This window comes from Arabidopsis lyrata (assembly GCF_000004255.2).
Source record: "Arabidopsis lyrata subsp. lyrata unplaced genomic scaffold ARALYscaffold_7, whole genome shotgun sequence".
In the NCBI taxonomy this organism is placed as follows: Eukaryota; Viridiplantae; Streptophyta; class Magnoliopsida; order Brassicales; family Brassicaceae; genus Arabidopsis; species Arabidopsis lyrata.
The window spans coordinates 21,782,840-21,799,964 of NW_003302549.1; the positions used below are offsets into that span (position 1 = coordinate 21,782,840).

Consider the following 17,125-nt stretch of genomic DNA (forward strand, 5'->3'; position numbering starts at 1 on the left):
TGGACGAATAAAAAGCTGATGTGTCATCTTCAGAAGAGCCAAAAATGCTGACGTGGCTGAAAGATGGAGAGAGATAGCCTCCTTTCATATATATGATTTTAGTAATTTTTGTCTCAATCTTCGTATTGGCAACACTGATCAATGTCTTCGTTGATTCAATTTTTTTGTGTAAGATTTTAACCATATTAACATAAAACTTCTCAGCATTGTGGTTTGCTATAATATGTAAGAGGCATAGACCTACGATCGGAAGTTGTGGGGCAAATTTCTATATACTAAAAGATCTTGGGCTGTTGTATAACTCATTCTGCAGCCCATTACAAAAACACTCAAGCCCAACATTGTTGACTTGTGCAGTTGTGCTTCTACTCTTGTGTCGTTGACTCTTCCACACGACAACATCTTCTTCTCTTCAATCACGAGCCGTTTGCTTCTTCTTTTGCTATGTTCTTCTTCTTCTTCTTCTTCTTCTTGTTCTCATTGAAGCATTCTATTTTGTAGATTTAATCAAAGGTTCAAATCCAACATGGGCAAACTGATAATTACCGAACGTTGTGGGGCAATTTCCCTATTACCGAAACGCTCTTTTATCTTATGTACAAAACATTCTTTTATTTTCTTCTAACAATAACTAAAACAGAAAAACGATTTAGGAAGCAGAGATTCCTCCATTGGTTACACGTCGAAGTATCTTGGATTTTCTGGGTAATGATACTCCACATTCAACTGCAATTTCAAAAGCAACATCAGCGTTTTGCGTTTGCGTTCAAGTAGCTCTATACCCCAAATGAATTTGAATAAAGTTTTCTAACATACCTTTCCTTCATCAGAATCTGTGTGGCGTTGCGGAAACACAACTCTCAAGTCATTATATAAATAGAATCTCCTCTCTCCATCATCTCCTGCATCCAAGCTTTTCTTCTGACCTAATTTTGAGGCTTTCTTGCGTAAAGGGCAAATAAATTTAAGATGAAGTGCGTAGCGTAAGACTCCAGACTTTGAACATCGTTGTCCTGTTTCTCTGTACGTCTCACGACAATTCTTGTTCTTACACTCATTCGGCGAATGCAATTCATCCACTGATTCAGATCCTTCACTACTTTTATTTGCAACACTTTTGTCTATTGTATCTACAGATTTTTTGGCTTTGGTCCGAACAGAGGAGGCCAGAGTAACCTTTTGGCGCAGGAAGGTCTGATCATGACACAAGAATTCGATCAAACATTGAATCATTACATCTTAAATAAAATTGATTTTGTTAACTGCAAAGGTAAGTTTTGGAAATCAAGTTAGCTCTAACAGTTGATTTGAAAAAATATACACTAAATGCTAATGTAAAAGCAACATAAACACAAACGCAAGCAACAATCGACACAATGGGAGGAAGGTTTGAAGTTACCTTTGTACCGTGTGGCATATCAGTTAAGTCATAGTTACAGAGGAAAGTGTGGAGAGGTGTCTTTTCAGGGTTACTCAGAACCTGCAAAACAGAGAAGCTCCTATCATAAATTTGTTATCCAGTGACCTTAATTTATTACATTATGAAGAGAATTTTGTTAAGAAAAAAGGCAATTGAGACAAGAGGGTACCAGTTGGATCCGACCCTTCATAGGAATCCGGAGACGTTTATTAATGATGGTCTGAGCATCAGACTTGTTTTGGTTGGTTTTCAGTTTCTGACCCCATAATTTGTTTGGCAATGATCCTTTAGAGAGATCTATGGAGGCATAGTATAGTAATAAGCAATCATCACCAACACTTGTTACTGAGAATGGAAGCTTCTGTGATTTTGGAGAGATGTTTCCGCCAGCAATACTAAGAATGGCAAGAAAACCGTCGATCTTCTGCAAAGAAGGAAACAAAAATAGAGTAAGTGAGTCAAATGTTAAATGTCTTTATGTTTTTGGATTTTTGAAAACAAAGAGTTTTGGCTTCGAGGTTATGTGAGTGTCATGGGTTTGGGTGTGAGTGAGACCTGATTAGCTTGCCCATAGGATAATCTTCCTGAAAAGAGGGATTCTTCAAACGAACCAACCAATGACCTTTGAATGGGACGTCCACTCAAGCTTCTACTAAATCTTTTACATGGAGATGTAGGAACTGATTCAATAGCTCTATCCATTGAAAAGGCTCTCTGAATACCATTAGTATCATCAAACAATCTATGACCAGTCCTGAGTTCTGCTTCTTCACCAGTATTCTTTAAACAAACGCCATCTTCGAAGATATTCCCATTTAGGCCCCCTTGAAGAGCTTTCATTCTCTCGGGGAATCTTGGCCCAAGAGGTGACAGAGAAAGTGGCGGAGAGACAGATATGTTTCTATGACATGGTGATGGCTTAGCAGGTACTTGAAATGTTTCATGTAATGGTAAGTATAAGCAATGTACATCTTTTGTGGGCTGCAGATCATTGGAGTCAAGCAATGGACCATCCGTGAAAACAGTAGATGAAAGTTTACCCGTGTGTGACGAGTCATTCCCCCATTCAGAGCAGGTAGAAGTGGTAAAGAGGCGTAATCTCCCAGAGATATTGGCCTTTTTATGATCTTGTGCAACAGGAATGTGAAATCCATTAGGAATACCAGCAGAAGTCAACTGTTGGTTGCTACGGCTGATATCAAGCAAGTCGCCTCTAAATTTCTCAGGGAAAAGCTTATTCAGAGGAGAGCTTACCCGTTTCCTGACTAACGATCCACCGATAATATTTACCTCATTAGATCCACCAGTGCGATTAACAGTGATACTCGTGTATTCATTACTCGGTGAGCTAGATTCATTTGATTCGAAACCAACTATCCTTCTAACTTCAGTTCGACTCAAATTTACCTTATCCATTGCATAAGGCGGTTCGTGAGCAGATAACGAGGTAACAGCCCGAGTGTCATGGAATCTCCATAAGTCATCTCTAAACTCCAAAGATTCCAATGCTGTTTGCCTATCAGATTCTCCAATAGAGAAGCAGAAACTTCCTTCATTCCCTCTGTTAATACCATCTGAATCACAAGAAGTGGCATTTACAGGCAGACTTTGAGAAAGACTGCAACTTGGAGCAGACAAAGCTTCATGGTCTTGCTCATTTGAAGCAGTGTGTGGCAGACCCATGCCAATGCTCAAAGGACCTTATCACTTACTGGATTATATAGCTGCCTGTGAGCTCTTGAAAGACCTTCTCTATCGACACTAATCCGAGATTCACTACTCCAGCCAATTACCTACCAAATCGTTGCAATTTGATCTAGATAATATAGAACTAAGCAAAAGTCACAGGCATCCACAAGTCATCCATTGGTGTCCACATTAAAGAGATGAGACATAAAATTTATGTGACAGATTTCTGGAGCAACATATATATGTTGAGGATAGAGAAGAAAGAGCTGATAGTCTCCTGAAATAAACAAAAAAAAGGAGAAGAAGAATCAACAACATATCCACCACAAATACGAATTTAATCCAATCAAACTTAGCTAGCAGATTCTTGGGCTGCATCACTACAACAAAATTTGTAGAAGTAAGAAAAATGATGATCATATAAACTAGAACCATTCTTAAGCTAAAGAATCAGTGAAGAACATAGTAGATAAATTTCAATAATGCACAAATGAACAAACAGATGATTGTGATTCAATAGAAGTAAAGAGACATATAAAAACCAAAATGATTCTCAGTGTATAAGAGATTCAAGCAAACATCACTAAGCACACAGTGAATTAAGTTTTTAAATCGTTTTAGAAATCATCGAACACAAAACTACCAATTCCGCCGACAATTGAAGATCAACCAAAAAGTTTCGAGCTGATCGCACAGGCAGGAGAACATTTGTGTGATCATATCAAGAGATTATCTCATCATCAAAGCAACACCAAAATCAAAGAAAAACAAAACGATTGGAGCAATAAATTACATAATCTGTGGATGAAACGTTTCATACGCAATCCAAAATTATTCACAGAAACCCCCAAATATCTGAATTCGTACGAATTGGAGAAGAAGATATATGAAGAAGAAGAAGAAAAGATTCGAAAGAGGAAATGAAAAAAGGAAGAATGTAGATGATCGAGAGACCTCTTCTTCTTCTTCGTCTCTTGGCTTATAAACAAATCCCAACATCGCATCACCATTTCTATAGCTCTCCTTTTTTTCTTTTTTTCTTTTTTTACCTTTAATTTTCTGGAAACTGTAGTGTTAGAAACATTTGGCATAATTATCGTTTTTTCCCCAACGGCATAATAAATTAAAAAATTTGTTACAAAAAAAAAAACAAATAATTCTTTTTGTTATTTACGTCTCTCTTTTAAAAAAAAAACCAACCCTTAATTCTTTACGGTTTTGTATGTATGTGGTCGACTATTATCATTTCAGAATTTTTTTCAGTTTCACGCCACTCACAAATCACGATCTCAAAACTTAAAATTACTAGTATATTTGATGCAAATTATACACAATCAAATAGAATAATGCTCTTTAAATACGAAAATTCAAATCAAATCAAATCAATCAAACGAAGCGAGAAGTTAGGTACTTATCCTCTAAGTGGGCCTACTAAACTAGGCCCATTTGCTAATCACGTGATATCCAGTTTGGGTCTGTCACGTGAGAGGGCAAACGTACATTTGTCTTCCTTCCCCACCCAAATTTTTGGTCATGTTACTGTCATTTTCACTTCCCTTGCATAAAGCAAAATACTATAATTAGAAGGAAAATATCCATCTACAATTTTCTTGACTTTAAAGTTATAATTATCATTTCCTTTAAATTCTCATTTTAAATGGTAGTTCTCAGAGATAAGTAAGAAAATAATCTGTCAAAGTTAAAGGATTTAAAAGAGCATAAAAATATCGGAGGCTTAAGAACAAATCAGGAGATTCATTCAACAACAAAGGAATTACAAAATACCAACTTCTATATTTACTTATGGGTCTATTTCTACAACTAACGTTTTGATCAAACGCGACCGTTACAAGGTCAGTGTTCAGTCAGTTTTACTCCTGCGTTAATATAAACAAACCATGTCTTAAAATCATTGATGATTAAGATAAGTTACAAAAACAGTAAGTTAGTTTTGTTTCCGTTACCTCTAATTACTCCGCTCTGAGCTACTTCCCCGACTTGAGACCGAGAAAGAGATCTGAGATTCATCAGAGACGCTGGAGTTAGCGGCAGAGGTGGTGGAGAGGCTACTCTGTTTTGGTTCCTCTCAGGCAAGGGTTGTTGAGCCATGGCTCTCTGATTTCTAGAAGGTATAGAGTAGCTTCTCGGTACAACAAGCGGTGGAACCGGAAGTGGTGATGCTACAATGTTTGTTGACACAACTACATTGCTTCTTTCTTGATTCCAAGCCGTTAATGGAGCCGAATGACCAACCAAACCAGGAGATTTCGAGCGTCGTGGCGGTGCAGATTGACCCGGTGGTCTTGGAAGCTCATGGAGTTCGTTGATCCGTGGAGAAGAAGCAAGCGGAGGTGAAGCGGTAGGAGAGATTCTTGGAGAAGATGACTGAGCCTGAACTGCAACTGGTACTGGAAGACGGGTTGAGGATGGCTTGAGTGGTCCAGAGAATGCGTGTTCTGAAGGACGGGGAAGACGGGAATATTGGTTACTTTCCACATCTTTATGAGCAGTTTTTATCGGTTCTAGTGGAGATGAATGCCATAAGTTTGCACTATGGTTTGTTTGGGTGACAGGTTTTGTGAAGATTGGTGAGGACTTTGAATCGACGGGAGTTGGTAATATGTAAGCATTTGCAGATGGAGTCATTTGCCTCATCAATCTATCTGCTAAATCAGATTTCTTATCCGGAAACAGAGGTGCTGAATGGCTGCTCGTTCTGCGATCACGGTTTGAAACTGGGTGCTCTTCTCTAGGATCTGCATTTACCTGCATCAGAGAATATAACTTCAACACATAATCACCAATGCAGTTCTCATACAGTTGACTAATTGAGAATCTCAAGTACATAAAATGTTATATCTGATATGAAAATCAAGACAAGAACATACTGTTGCTAATCCTGCAGGTGAAGGGCGTTGAAATGAGAGATCTGTATCATCCATCTATAGGGAAATGGCAGTACATGAGCTTACCTTTTAACGAATAAAGTTTTTCTTCACCAATTCAGGTTCATTTTGAAATTTATATTACCTTCATCAATCCATGTGGTGTAGATATAACTTCTACTCTCTGCTCACTTGTTATGTAGTCAAAACTGAGTTCTCCATCTCTGTTAACAAGTCGGTCATCATCATCATTATCCTCACTACAATCCATTTCGTTCCCATGATCAGAGAGCTCACAGTCGATGTGTTGTCTGCCTGCAGCAATTTTGACGTGTTGCTCTACTGCCTCAAGCGATTTCAGACCAGCAAAGAACATATGCATCTATGCAAATATAAGAAAGTATAAGCGACACTGATTGAGAAATTGCGGGAAGGTTTCTTACATAGAATAGTAATATTATTCAGAAGGTACCTGAGCAGTGTGGTGGCGGGCTGCTTGTGTGAGGAGACTTCGAGCTTGTCCTTCCTTGAGAGATTTCAATCTGAAAATGCACAAAGTAGCCTCATCTTGTAGCTCATCACGAGCAGTCTCTAACTGACGGCGAATAAGTCTCTCCCCTTTACTGCCTTTAACTTGTACCTTGTCTTTCACATGCTCCATTATCATGTGCTTAACAACGTCTCTGTAAGTAAGACTCTGAGCTTAAGGCAAGATTTTATCAAACCACAACCAAGAGAATAAAAAACTAGGTCGCAGAAAATCACTGACCTCTTTTCTTCACATTGTTGCTTCATATCCTGAGAGGGAAAGAAAGAAAATATGAGAAAATCAGGGTCTTTATTAAGGTTGTGCGTTAACTCTTGCTAGAACCGTGAATTTTTCTGGCTTTTACATAATCTCTGACCGTAAAAGACCAAAGCTAGGGCATACCTCAACAGTTCTAAGGTCACTGAGAAGTGACTCTGAAGGTCGTGTAATGGTCTTGAATATTTGAGAACGCTGAAGGAAAAAAAAAGTGAAACAAGAACTTCCTCAGTTTTGTTCATAATTATACATATTGCTTCATGAAAGGTACAAGGTTGCAACATACAACTTACATAAGTGTCGACGAGTTTCTTAAGCTCAAACTGAACTTTACCTAACATTAGAAGAATTCCACCTGCAGAAGAAACAATGTTACATCATGGAAACAGGGACAAACAAACTCCCATCCCATGATAGCTGAATCTTCAAAAGCTTACCACTTTCTTGATCATTATGAGGCGCGATTTGCTCCAAGCATGAACCCATTTCCCCCAATGATTCAGAGAACTCTGATAATACCGAACAAAAGAAATAAAAAAGATGAAGTCTGACAATATACTGATGTTCTTAAATGAAACAGATTGAACACAAAATTTAAAAGAACCCTAAACCATCAACAAAGTAACTCAACCCACTAAAGCTCACGGGTATAACAAAGTGCATCATATGAAGCAACCGTACACATCAATGTTTGACAACATCAAGCATCCAAATTTATGCAAGAAACTATAAAAATGGGAGATTCATAAAGGTTGAATGCTTATTTACCGTATGCGCTATTAGCCATCGCAGCAGCTACTTCGAGTAATCGATCATAACCCTCTCTCATGTCTTGCATATCCTGAAAAATTGAGTAATAACTTAGGGAAAGCTATCATTATCACCAAAAATCACTAAATTCATATCAAATTTCTTCCAGTTCTAGTTCAACCAATCAACTAGCATCAGTTACAATATCAATTTGTTACCATAACTGATATAAATGTCAATTCCAAATTTCTTCATAAAGAAAGTCTATAAAAGTAGAAATTAATGAACAAACTTCTATAAATGTAAAAGTCCTCAAATTTCCAATTCGAGTGATTTTTGATCGGAATATTTTGATCCAAGTTACAATCTAGAGATCAAAAATACCAAAATTCCTCAAAAACCTAAATCTCCGAAAACAAAATTTGTGAGGATCCAGAATTTAGAGTGAAAAGAGGTAATTTTACCTTGGCGGCTCGAGCAAGACCTTCAATTTGTGCAGTGGGAAAAAGCTCTCCTATATCAATCGCATCGGATTTGGGTAATGCGAATCTTCTTAACCTTCCAAACGAAGCTTTCATCATATTTCCGTAGAACAAAACAAAACCCTAATCACAACAAATTCCTCTAAGATAAGCGAGGCTTCGATGGTTTGCGAGTCGAAACAGAGAGACGAAAGAGTGAGAGATTTTGTTAAGTATCGTGGGATGTGTTCAACGACATTCAATGAAGAAGAAGAAGAAGCTAAAAAGTTTTTTTTTTTTTTCTCTGGTCAAAGAAACAGATCGAAGAAACATCAGAAAGACGGAGGAAGGAGAAAATGAGATAAATCTCACGCGTGTAAGATGAACGGTTCAGATTACAGGTTTGACACGTGGCGAGATCTTAAAAAGAGATGTTGAGAGGGAAAAGTCAAAAAGTCAAAGATTTATGACAAAGGCGGAAAAAAAGGTTTTGGTGTTTGACCGGAAGTTTTAAGCTGGTCAAACATCTCTTTATCTTTTTCATTAAGGATTTGGATATTTCAATATTTGGACAAATCATATTATAGAAATATCTTCCATCAATCCATATATATGACCTCCTAACAATTATTGAAATAGAGATCAACAATAGTTCGTAAGAGCGCAAGTTAGCAAGGTAGGCGGGAGATTGCTAACATGAGCCGTTTAGTGGAGGAAGGATTCTATGCACACTTATGTGTGTGTATCAGCGAGCAAGTGTTGTCTCTCTTTGAACCGAAATTGAAATGAAATAATCATCTTAAACAAAACTCTGCTTAGAGGTAATAAAGATTTGGACTTTGATAAATGATAGGTATTGAGAGAAATAGAGAATCAAATACTCTGTTGTTGATGATACCAAGACCTAGCTATTATTATCTCATAGATTTTGTCTGCATTCATTCTGATTCTAAAACTCTTTATATATTTTTTTCACTTTTTTAATTATTCGACATATAAAACCAAAACTCTGTCCTTAATTATTGAATCATCACATTAGTGTTTTCACATGAAGTAAAAAAGCCATGGGGAAAGATCATAAAACTCTAACAACAACGCTAAAACACAATTTCAAGAAGAAGCTAAGGTGAAGCAGGAGGTGGAGGAAGAACAGTTTCATCTTCTTCTTCATCTTCTACTTCGGATGGATCGGATTCGGATTCAGATTCGATTATAGCAGGCAGCAAATTAACACATTCAGGTTTAACCTTCTCGTTAAAGATATGACACAAAACCCAATCAGTATCTAGAACTGTCAATGGGAGGCTAATTTCATCCAAGAACCAATTGTATTGTGGAGGTTTTTCTTCTTCATCAGACAAACCGTTGTTATTATTATCGGATTCTTGTTCTTCTTCTTCTTCGTTCTCAATGAAAGCAAATGACCGTTTGATACCGACTAATTCGCCATTCTTTTTTGGATCTAACACATCAGTTTCTTCTCCTGTTGGTATCCAGAGATGATAAGATTTGGTAGTAGTAACTTGATTCTTGGTTTTTTGGCAATAGAAGTACCAATGCTCTTCGCTTCCATAGCCTGAAAGAACAAGAAAATCAGAAACAGATCAACAAATTCAATTAGCATATATATTCACAAAACAAAGCTTGTTACTCAAGAAAGAAGTATCCAACGTTAAATCAAGAAACACAAACATCAAAAGATTTGTTACAATTCAGAAACAAAACCCTAGACTGATTTGACATAAACATTATCTATTATATATAGGAGAAAGTAGTCTCTCACCAGGCAAGTCTCGAGGATGTATTGAGAAGATATCATGACACTCTTCAGGTATAGTACGAGCTTTTATGGTAAGTCCTAAAGCTTTGTTTCTCAAAAAATAAACAGCCATCTCCAAATCTGAAGGACGAAACCTCATACCTATTGGCAATGGCATATCTCTGTATGTTGGGCCCATTATTCTCACAGCAAAGAAATCAAAAAAGAAAAAAGAGAATTTTGTGATTGAGATAACACGGTTTTGTGAGAGAATATCTGAGACTGTTTTGAGGATCTGCCTTTTTTTGATCAACCAAAACGACGAAGCTGCCAAAATATTAAGTTGTTACGAAGAAGTAGGGATAAATTCAAGTCTTTATATATACTTTCGAAAGTAAGTAAACTCTGATTCCTAATCGAACTAGGAAAACCTTACAAGTTTATCAAAAAAAAAAAAAACATTTTTAAAAATTGAATAGATAATACCACGCCACGCATGCATGAGCTTTTAGTTTTGTAAATAAGGGACAGTTACATTTTAATGTTTTGATATTTGACATTTTTACATCAAAAATGGAATATTTATTTCATAACGTGATTTGTTTTTGATAGAATTAACATTACAATGATACTGACAATATGGAATATAACATCTAAAAAATATTTAAAGTTCAACAAATTTGTCAAAAACGATAAGTAATTTTGATATAATAGAAACTTCTAGACCATAATCTAATTTTTTTTGCAATTATCCTAAATTATTCCTAAATTTTTTGTATATCTATATTTATTTTGTTTTGTTAATTAAAAGCTTCCATATTAAAAATAAACTTAATTTTGTGGTTATAATTTTGAATTTCTATTCAAATTTGATTGTACTAGCAATCAATAGTTGATATAGATCGTTCTATAACTAAAACTAGATTCGGATTTTAGAGATGTAAATATAATTGAAGTAGAAAACGTTTAAATCAAGCATGTATAGTAACAAATCTGACCATATAAGAACATTTACTTGAATTAATCCGCTTTAGTTGATCATAAATTTTTATTTAGAGACGTGAATCTGTTTTTATTTTAGATTGTTATATTAAAGAGACTTTCTATTGTGGATATTGGAATTGGATTCTTGAATTTGATACTGAAGAGAAACAATAAAAACGAATGTCTTTTGTTTTCTTCATAGTTAAGGCAGAAGAGGGATCGGAGAGCATGAGTTGTAGTTTGATTGGAACTTCAAGCATCCTTTTAAAGGTTGGAACAAAGACAAATACTTCAAATTCTAATTGGGATATAATTGAGAATAATTTTGACTTAGAAATATTACAGCAAAACATGTGTTAAGGGTAATTCTTTAGTCGCTAATCAATCTGCCGCATCCACCTTCCAGTGTTCTTCGACCCCTTTTGATAAAATTATTATCACCCAGATTAGACTTCATATTTCTCGAGTCTTGACAAGTCCTAAAACTAAGCTTTCTCTCTCCAGCTAAGCATTATGCTGAGTGTCGAACATATTTAAAAACAAAACACTTTTGTCCTCATGGTATCCATCAAAACCATTTTTGTTGCCCTAAAATGATATTTTCAAGTTAGCTTTTTCAGGATATATGTTTTCTGAAATATCTGAATAATAAATCATTAGTTAATCCTTGTAAAAAGAAAGAACATTATATAATTATTTACAGTTCCAACTATTGGGTAATACACCCAGAATAATAAAAAAATCAACAAGAAAATTAAAAATTAAAAAGAAAATGAAACTCTAAAACGAAACTTGGGATAAAAGGAAAAGAAAACAGAGATGGTCATCATCAATGTTGTATCAACTGAGAGAGAAGTTTGAGAAGAAAAGATATCTCCTTCTGTGAAAACTCAGGTCTTGTAATGGCAACATCATCATACTTTGAAGGTGATGGTAATGGTGATGATGATGGTGGTGGTGGTCTTATCATCATGAGTGTCGTGGACTGTATAATTTCCTCAACAAAATCAACAATCACTCCATCAATCCCCATCACATATTGCATGTACACTGCCTCTCCGACATTGCTGCAACACATTTTAAATAAGAATCAGTGATCGGATCCAACAGCAATAAGGAAACAGACTTAAGGTCCTTAAACTTTGTTAAGAAAAGTGAAGAAGCTTTACTTTAGTTTGCCGTATGTGAGAAGAGAGAGGTTCGATTCTTTGATCATGCTAATGGCTGCTGGGTTTCTGAACACTCCTTTTACCTCTGAGACAATGCCTTGAAGACCTCCTTCCAAGCAAACTTGAATGGCTTCTTCGAGCGAGTTTCTTCTCTCGTCATTGTGAACCTCATTCCCCGCATCAGTCAGAAAGAAAACCTGGGTTCAGTTCAGAACATATTGTTAAATTAGGTCAACATTCCTTCTAGGCTAAGATCTTAGGTGATTTATCAATGAATAAGTTAAAAGTTTTGTCATTTATCAAAGAAAATAGCGAAAATGGAACATACAGGGTAAGTGCTCTGCAGTTCCCTAACAAGTTTTGCTGCATCTGGTTGGAAACTTGAGAAGATCACTGGTCTGTCTTTAGCATAATTAGAGACCACCTGTAGTTTTGTCACAGAATGGGAAAAAATAAACAGAATAAGCTTAAGAGCTTTACAAATACCAAACAAAGCGACTTCACTGTAATTATAACAGATCAACACAAAAAGAATTACTAAATTTTCTATAAGGATTATGATGTCCTAAAATGATAAGTTAACAGTTCTCAATCCATCCAGATCCAAAAAGGGATATGGACAAAACCCAATTTGGTGACACATTATCAAAAAGTGAGCATTTTTAACAAATGGTACTAGTGGACCCTAATAAATGTTCATACTCCAACAAGAAAAAGTAGGAAGAGTAAGGAACTAGTATTGGGCATACCTGCAAAACTGATCTCAGGACATGAACAAGAAACTCTCGTTCATAAACCGTCTGATCATCGAATTTCAACTCGATATTGAACCCCAGAGTTTGTTCAACTTGTTCAAAAGCTTCTTGCAACGTGCAAAGAGAATCATCCAAATCAACGTCCCATTTCAAAACCTTTCCTTCTTTAGATTTCCTCATCAGGGTCTTCCCTATTTTCTCAGTTTCCTTCTGAGGTCCATAAAGGAGAAACTCAGACAGACTCAGATCCGTCACTCTACTCTCATTAACAATACCCTAAACCATATAATACACAAAAACCAGATCAATCAAAGCCAAGATCCAGAGAAATAAATCCAAGATCTAAGAAAAAGCAATGTAGACTCACATTTTCTTCAGAGTAGATAAAATCATCATGGAAAATAACAGGGTAATCATCTTTTGTCACCTACAAAAGAAAAACCACACAAAAGCTCGTCGTTTCACTTTTCCTTGTGAATGCTTCATCTCTCTTTTCTTCAAATCTTCTTGTTCTTATTTTCATTTCAATTTCTAAGAATCTATAAATAGATATCTAAATCAGAATCTTCTTCCACAAAAAAAAAAAAAAAACATAAACCCCAGTCGAACAAAACAAAATCCCCTGTCTCATCAAATCCTAAAGTTGATTATAGATCGGAGTACCAACCTGAACATCGAACTCAATGAAATCAATCGGATACTTGGCGGCGGAATTGAATGAAAGAATTGAGTTTTCCTTAACACCTCTCGTTCTCCGATCAGACGATTGCAACACATTCATACCGATTCCTCTGTGTCCAATAACCGAAAAACCCGGTAACCTAAACGATGTCGGTTTGCTCAACTCTAAACCTGTCCGGAACAAGAACCAAACACAAAAGTATGAGAACAACGACGACATAGTTAAACCGCCGGCGAAGGCGAACAGAGAGAGAGAAACATACCTTCGGATAATCCGTAAACAGACTCCGGGAGGCTAGGGACGTCGGAGACGAGCACAGTTCTAAGAGCCATTTTCAAGAGTAGATTAGGGATTTCGAAAATGTTTTTGTGTGAGGATTTGTGGGTTTTTTTGGAGAGTATTTATATAAGAAAAAAAGGATTTGAGCAACAAAAAAAAAAAAAGGAGCTGGATCTGCGTGTTCGAATATTCGATTCCACGTCAGCAAGGTGCGTTTCTTGATGGTTTCTTCCCGCCTTTTATGGGATCTGGTACGACACAAAAGAGTACCGTTCTCATCTTACACGTGGCATTGAGTCATTGGACGGCTAAGTCATTGTCCCGTTTAATTATGAAATTTTGGTTTTTTTCCAAACTTAGTGAAAATATTCTTGGTTTTATTTAAAAGATTCCTGCCTAAATATAAAAAAATACAAAATTCAGACCGGAACAACAGAAAAATACGAGAAAAAAAAAATTAAAATATTGTGGAACGAAAATTTGTGAAAAATAGACGTATAGACGAGTATATTTTATGTAATTATTCATTAAATATCTTGAAAAGTTCGTTTGACATAAGGAAAAAATACAGTTACAATCTGAATACGTAAATACCATTTAAATCTATATATGTTTTACACGTTTTATTAATGGTTTGAAATAATGTAATGCAACACAACTGTATAATTGGTCAAATTTGAAGCAATTAGACTAGTAGCTTTTTTAATTAAAATAAGATATACCGAGTACTCATCCACGAAATCTGACGTGTGTAATTACGCAATATAGGAAGATAAATAATTTATTTATTCGATTCTCCAATATTTTTATGAACCGTGATTTGCAAGTCAAAAGATTTAAAACAAAATATTTGATTATGGTAAGTAACGATATTAAAGGTGGTTTTCAAGATCAATGTATAGCTGTTAATTTAATAAATTCCGAGTAAAAGAGATTATAATTTAATATCATTATCTTACTATTGTTATACAAGATTTGTTAAGCTTGGTTTGCAAGTTAAGAATACGTAAATAAATTGTTAACCATTTTTGGAAATAGTGGTTTCTGAAAAACCCCATTTTTGGAAATCAAATAAATATGGATTACATTTTAAAAATATGGTATCCACGAAAATCTGATGTATTAATAATGCAAGATATATCTGTCAAGATAATGAGAAAGTAGATTTATGGTAGGTCTAGGTTCGTGGATCAGATTCAGATCAGATCCAAAAACATGTTATTAGCTTTCTTTCTTGCTACTCGGATCCACGTCATAAATTGTCAAACGTATTAAGTTATTTTTTAAAACTGGAAATATATATAATTTTAAAAAAATTCCAAGTGGCTGGTTAACTCCTGTCCGGTTGGTAATATGGTTTAGGTAGGTCATTAGTTTTATGTCCCACGAGAAAGTTAGATGGCCCCAAATTAATGGACCGGCCCAAATGATTGAGACGCAATTCTCGTGGTCATATATTTCATCGAAGTCAAAATTACCAATTTGAATTTCTGAGCGAATTTCTAACAACATAAATTATACTACGGATCTAAATCAGATAATGATACAAACGTCATTCTCACAAACCATAATGTTTATATGGTTCAAAATCTTTTCTTTTCACTCAAACAAAGGGAAAATTCCCAAAAAAAACCCCAAGTAATTTTTATTTGGAAGTTTAATGCCCAATTCTTTTGCGTTGGTCTAAAAATACCTTAGTTAATTAATTGTTGTCAATTAAATCGTAAACTTATTACTGATGGTCGTTTAAGTCATTCGACTTAACAGACGTTTAATCGGCTGACGGAATCCCTAAACCCGGTTTACTGGTTAAGAAAACGTGGTTTATTAGCCTAATTAAAAGACTATAATGCCCTCGTTACTTTCCCCCAAATCGAAATCGACGAACCCTAAAAATCAGAAACCCTAATTCTCTAACTCTCTCGATTCTCTCCTTCGTTTCATCTCCTAAGAAATTCAGTGAGGCGATGATTTGAAGCGTTTGATCGGTTGCATATGTGTTGAGTCAGTGGATTGTATATCGAAGAGATGAGGTATGTTGATTCGCGTTTTTTCTCTGTCGATTAGAATTTCTAGGGTTATCCGATTTCAAAAAATTTCTGGGTTTGGGTTGGATCGATATTGTTTTACTTTGTTTACAACGATTAACAACTGAATTTCTTATTTTGTAGTGATTTCGAGTGTTTGAAACTCAACATTCACTACCGAGGAGATGTATCAATCAAGGAGCAGTCGTTCGATTACATTGGAGGGTTCGAGGATAAAGACATGTTGATGGATCCTGATCTGATGACATGGTCAATCTTCAAGGATTTTTGCAAAGAAAAGGGAGTGAGTGGTGAAGTCGAAGCGATTTGGTACAAGCTTCCGCATGAGGACATAAGTTCAGCAAGGGTTATCAAGACAGACAAAGATGGTGGAATTAGGGAGTTGTGTCGTGAGGCTGTGGTTGGTGGTGAAGTCGACATATACATTGACTCCGGCGTCTGTGAACCTATATTTCATCTTGATGTAGAAGATGAGGAAGAAATAGCAGGTGATGATGGTGCATATTCTGTAGACGGGAATGAAGAATGTGTTGACGAGGCTGCACAAGAAACAAATGCAGAGCCACAAGGTGTACCAGATGAAGGGGAAGATCCAGTAGAAGAACGTGTGCACGATGATCCTAGGTTTGAAGCTTTCTTTGCAGAAGTTCACAATGGTACAGAAGCAGCTGCTGAAGCTGGTGGTGAAGAGACTCACAAAGATCAAGAAAAAACAGTGGGTGAACAGTTAGAGGATGAAGAAGAATTTGAGAGACAGTGTTTTGATGCAGACCGTCCGGATCCTGCCATGGACACAGATGAAGAATGGGATGCGTATGACCAAGCAGAAAGAAGATCATCAAGAAAGAACTACTCCAAGGATAAACCTCCTTACCTCTGGATAGCTCAGAAATTCAACAGTGGGGAAGAGTTCAAGGATCAGCTCTTGAGGTATGTATTGAAGACTAATTATGATGTGAAGCTTTGTAGATGGGGTGCAACAAAACTGGCAGCTATATGTAGTCGTGAGAATTGCAATTGGAAGATCTATTGCTCTGCACATAAGCGTCCAGCAAAATGGGTAGTCATGACTTATGTTGATGAACACCACCATTCTATTAGCGGGAAAGCAAGGATGTTGAAGCAGGGAGTCATTGCTAGAATGTTCAGAGATGAAGCAAGAAGAAGGCCTGAATTGAGGTGGACTGACATCAAAGATGAGATAATGATGAGGTATACACTCTCTGTTTCTAAGTGGATATGCCAGAAAGCAAGACGAATGGCATTTGATTTGGTGATAGAAACACAAAGGCAACAATTTGCAAAGCTATGGGATTATGAGGCTGAACTTCAAAGGTCTAATAAGGATACCAAGACAGAGATTGTGACCATTCCTCAAGCGTCTGGTAAGCAACAATAAGGACAACATAGCACCTGTGAATGGAGAGATGTTGTGGAAG

General features: G+C 36.2%; 5 protein-coding genes across 10 annotated transcripts; 1 reads left to right on the forward strand and 4 right to left on the reverse strand.

The window, feature by feature from the left end:
- Window positions 1-510: 510 nt before the first annotated feature.
- On the reverse strand, window positions 511-4,677 carry LOC9304690. Of its 4 annotated transcripts, none has more exons than XM_021017417.1 (6): window positions 4,064-4,677; window positions 1,976-3,386; window positions 1,590-1,844; window positions 1,400-1,480; window positions 817-1,194; window positions 511-726 (listed from the first exon to the last, which is right to left on the reverse strand). In XM_021017417.1, exons 2-6 carry the CDS (start codon window positions 3,101-3,103, stop codon window positions 676-678), a joined length of 1,893 nt encoding a protein of 630 aa, XP_020873076.1. In that variant the 5' UTR covers window positions 3,104-3,386; window positions 4,064-4,677; the 3' UTR covers window positions 511-675. The 4 variants fall into 4 exon arrangements, with proteins under 4 accessions (XP_020873076.1, XP_020873075.1, XP_020873077.1 ...); XM_021017416.1 differs by lacking the exon at window positions 4,064-4,677 and adding an exon at window positions 3,903-4,056; XM_021017418.1 differs by lacking the exons at window positions 817-1,194; window positions 4,064-4,677 and adding an exon at window positions 3,903-4,056 and having other exon boundaries at window positions 511-707; window positions 1,390-1,480.
- Window positions 3,108-3,390, forward strand: LOC110226561. The gene is given in 3 exon segments (XM_021018505.1): window positions 3,108-3,161; window positions 3,163-3,223; window positions 3,332-3,390. Coding segments are annotated over 3 exon segments (174 nt in total).
- Window positions 4,678-4,800: 123 nt separating the features above from the next.
- On the reverse strand, window positions 4,801-8,366 carry LOC9306723 (uncharacterized protein At2g33490). 3 transcript variants are annotated; one of them, XM_021017421.1, is made up of 11 exons: window positions 8,014-8,366; window positions 7,568-7,640; window positions 7,237-7,308; window positions 7,093-7,154; window positions 6,926-6,994; window positions 6,764-6,792; window positions 6,467-6,677; window positions 6,140-6,376; window positions 5,998-6,051; window positions 5,074-5,875; window positions 4,801-4,986 (listed from the first exon to the last, which is right to left on the reverse strand). In XM_021017421.1, exons 1-11 carry the CDS (start codon window positions 8,128-8,130, stop codon window positions 4,964-4,966), a joined length of 1,749 nt encoding a protein of 582 aa, XP_020873080.1. In that variant the 5' UTR covers window positions 8,131-8,366; the 3' UTR covers window positions 4,801-4,963. The 3 variants fall into 3 exon arrangements, with proteins under 3 accessions (XP_020873080.1, XP_002870652.1, XP_020873081.1); XM_002870606.2 differs by having other exon boundaries at window positions 4,801-5,875; XM_021017422.1 differs by lacking the exon at window positions 5,998-6,051 and having other exon boundaries at window positions 4,801-5,875; window positions 8,014-8,332.
- A 640-nt stretch (window positions 8,367-9,006) lies between these two features.
- LOC9306724 (NAC domain-containing protein 41) lies at window positions 9,007-10,204 on the reverse strand. The gene is made up of 2 exons (XM_002870607.2): window positions 9,794-10,204; window positions 9,007-9,586 (listed from the first exon to the last, which is right to left on the reverse strand). Exons 1-2 carry the CDS (start codon window positions 9,966-9,968, stop codon window positions 9,132-9,134), a joined length of 630 nt encoding a protein of 209 aa, XP_002870653.1. The 5' UTR covers window positions 9,969-10,204; the 3' UTR covers window positions 9,007-9,131.
- Window positions 10,205-11,393: 1,189 nt separating this feature from the next.
- On the reverse strand, window positions 11,394-13,758 carry LOC9306725 (glycerophosphodiester phosphodiesterase GDPD2). The gene is made up of 7 exons (XM_021019765.1): window positions 13,622-13,758; window positions 13,345-13,529; window positions 13,045-13,104; window positions 12,672-12,953; window positions 12,251-12,346; window positions 11,923-12,119; window positions 11,394-11,820 (listed from the first exon to the last, which is right to left on the reverse strand). The coding sequence occupies exons 1-7, from the start codon at window positions 13,689-13,691 to the stop codon at window positions 11,583-11,585; spliced, it is 1,128 nt and encodes a 375-aa protein (XP_020875424.1). The 5' UTR covers window positions 13,692-13,758; the 3' UTR covers window positions 11,394-11,582.
- Window positions 13,759-17,125: the final 3,367 nt, after the last annotated feature.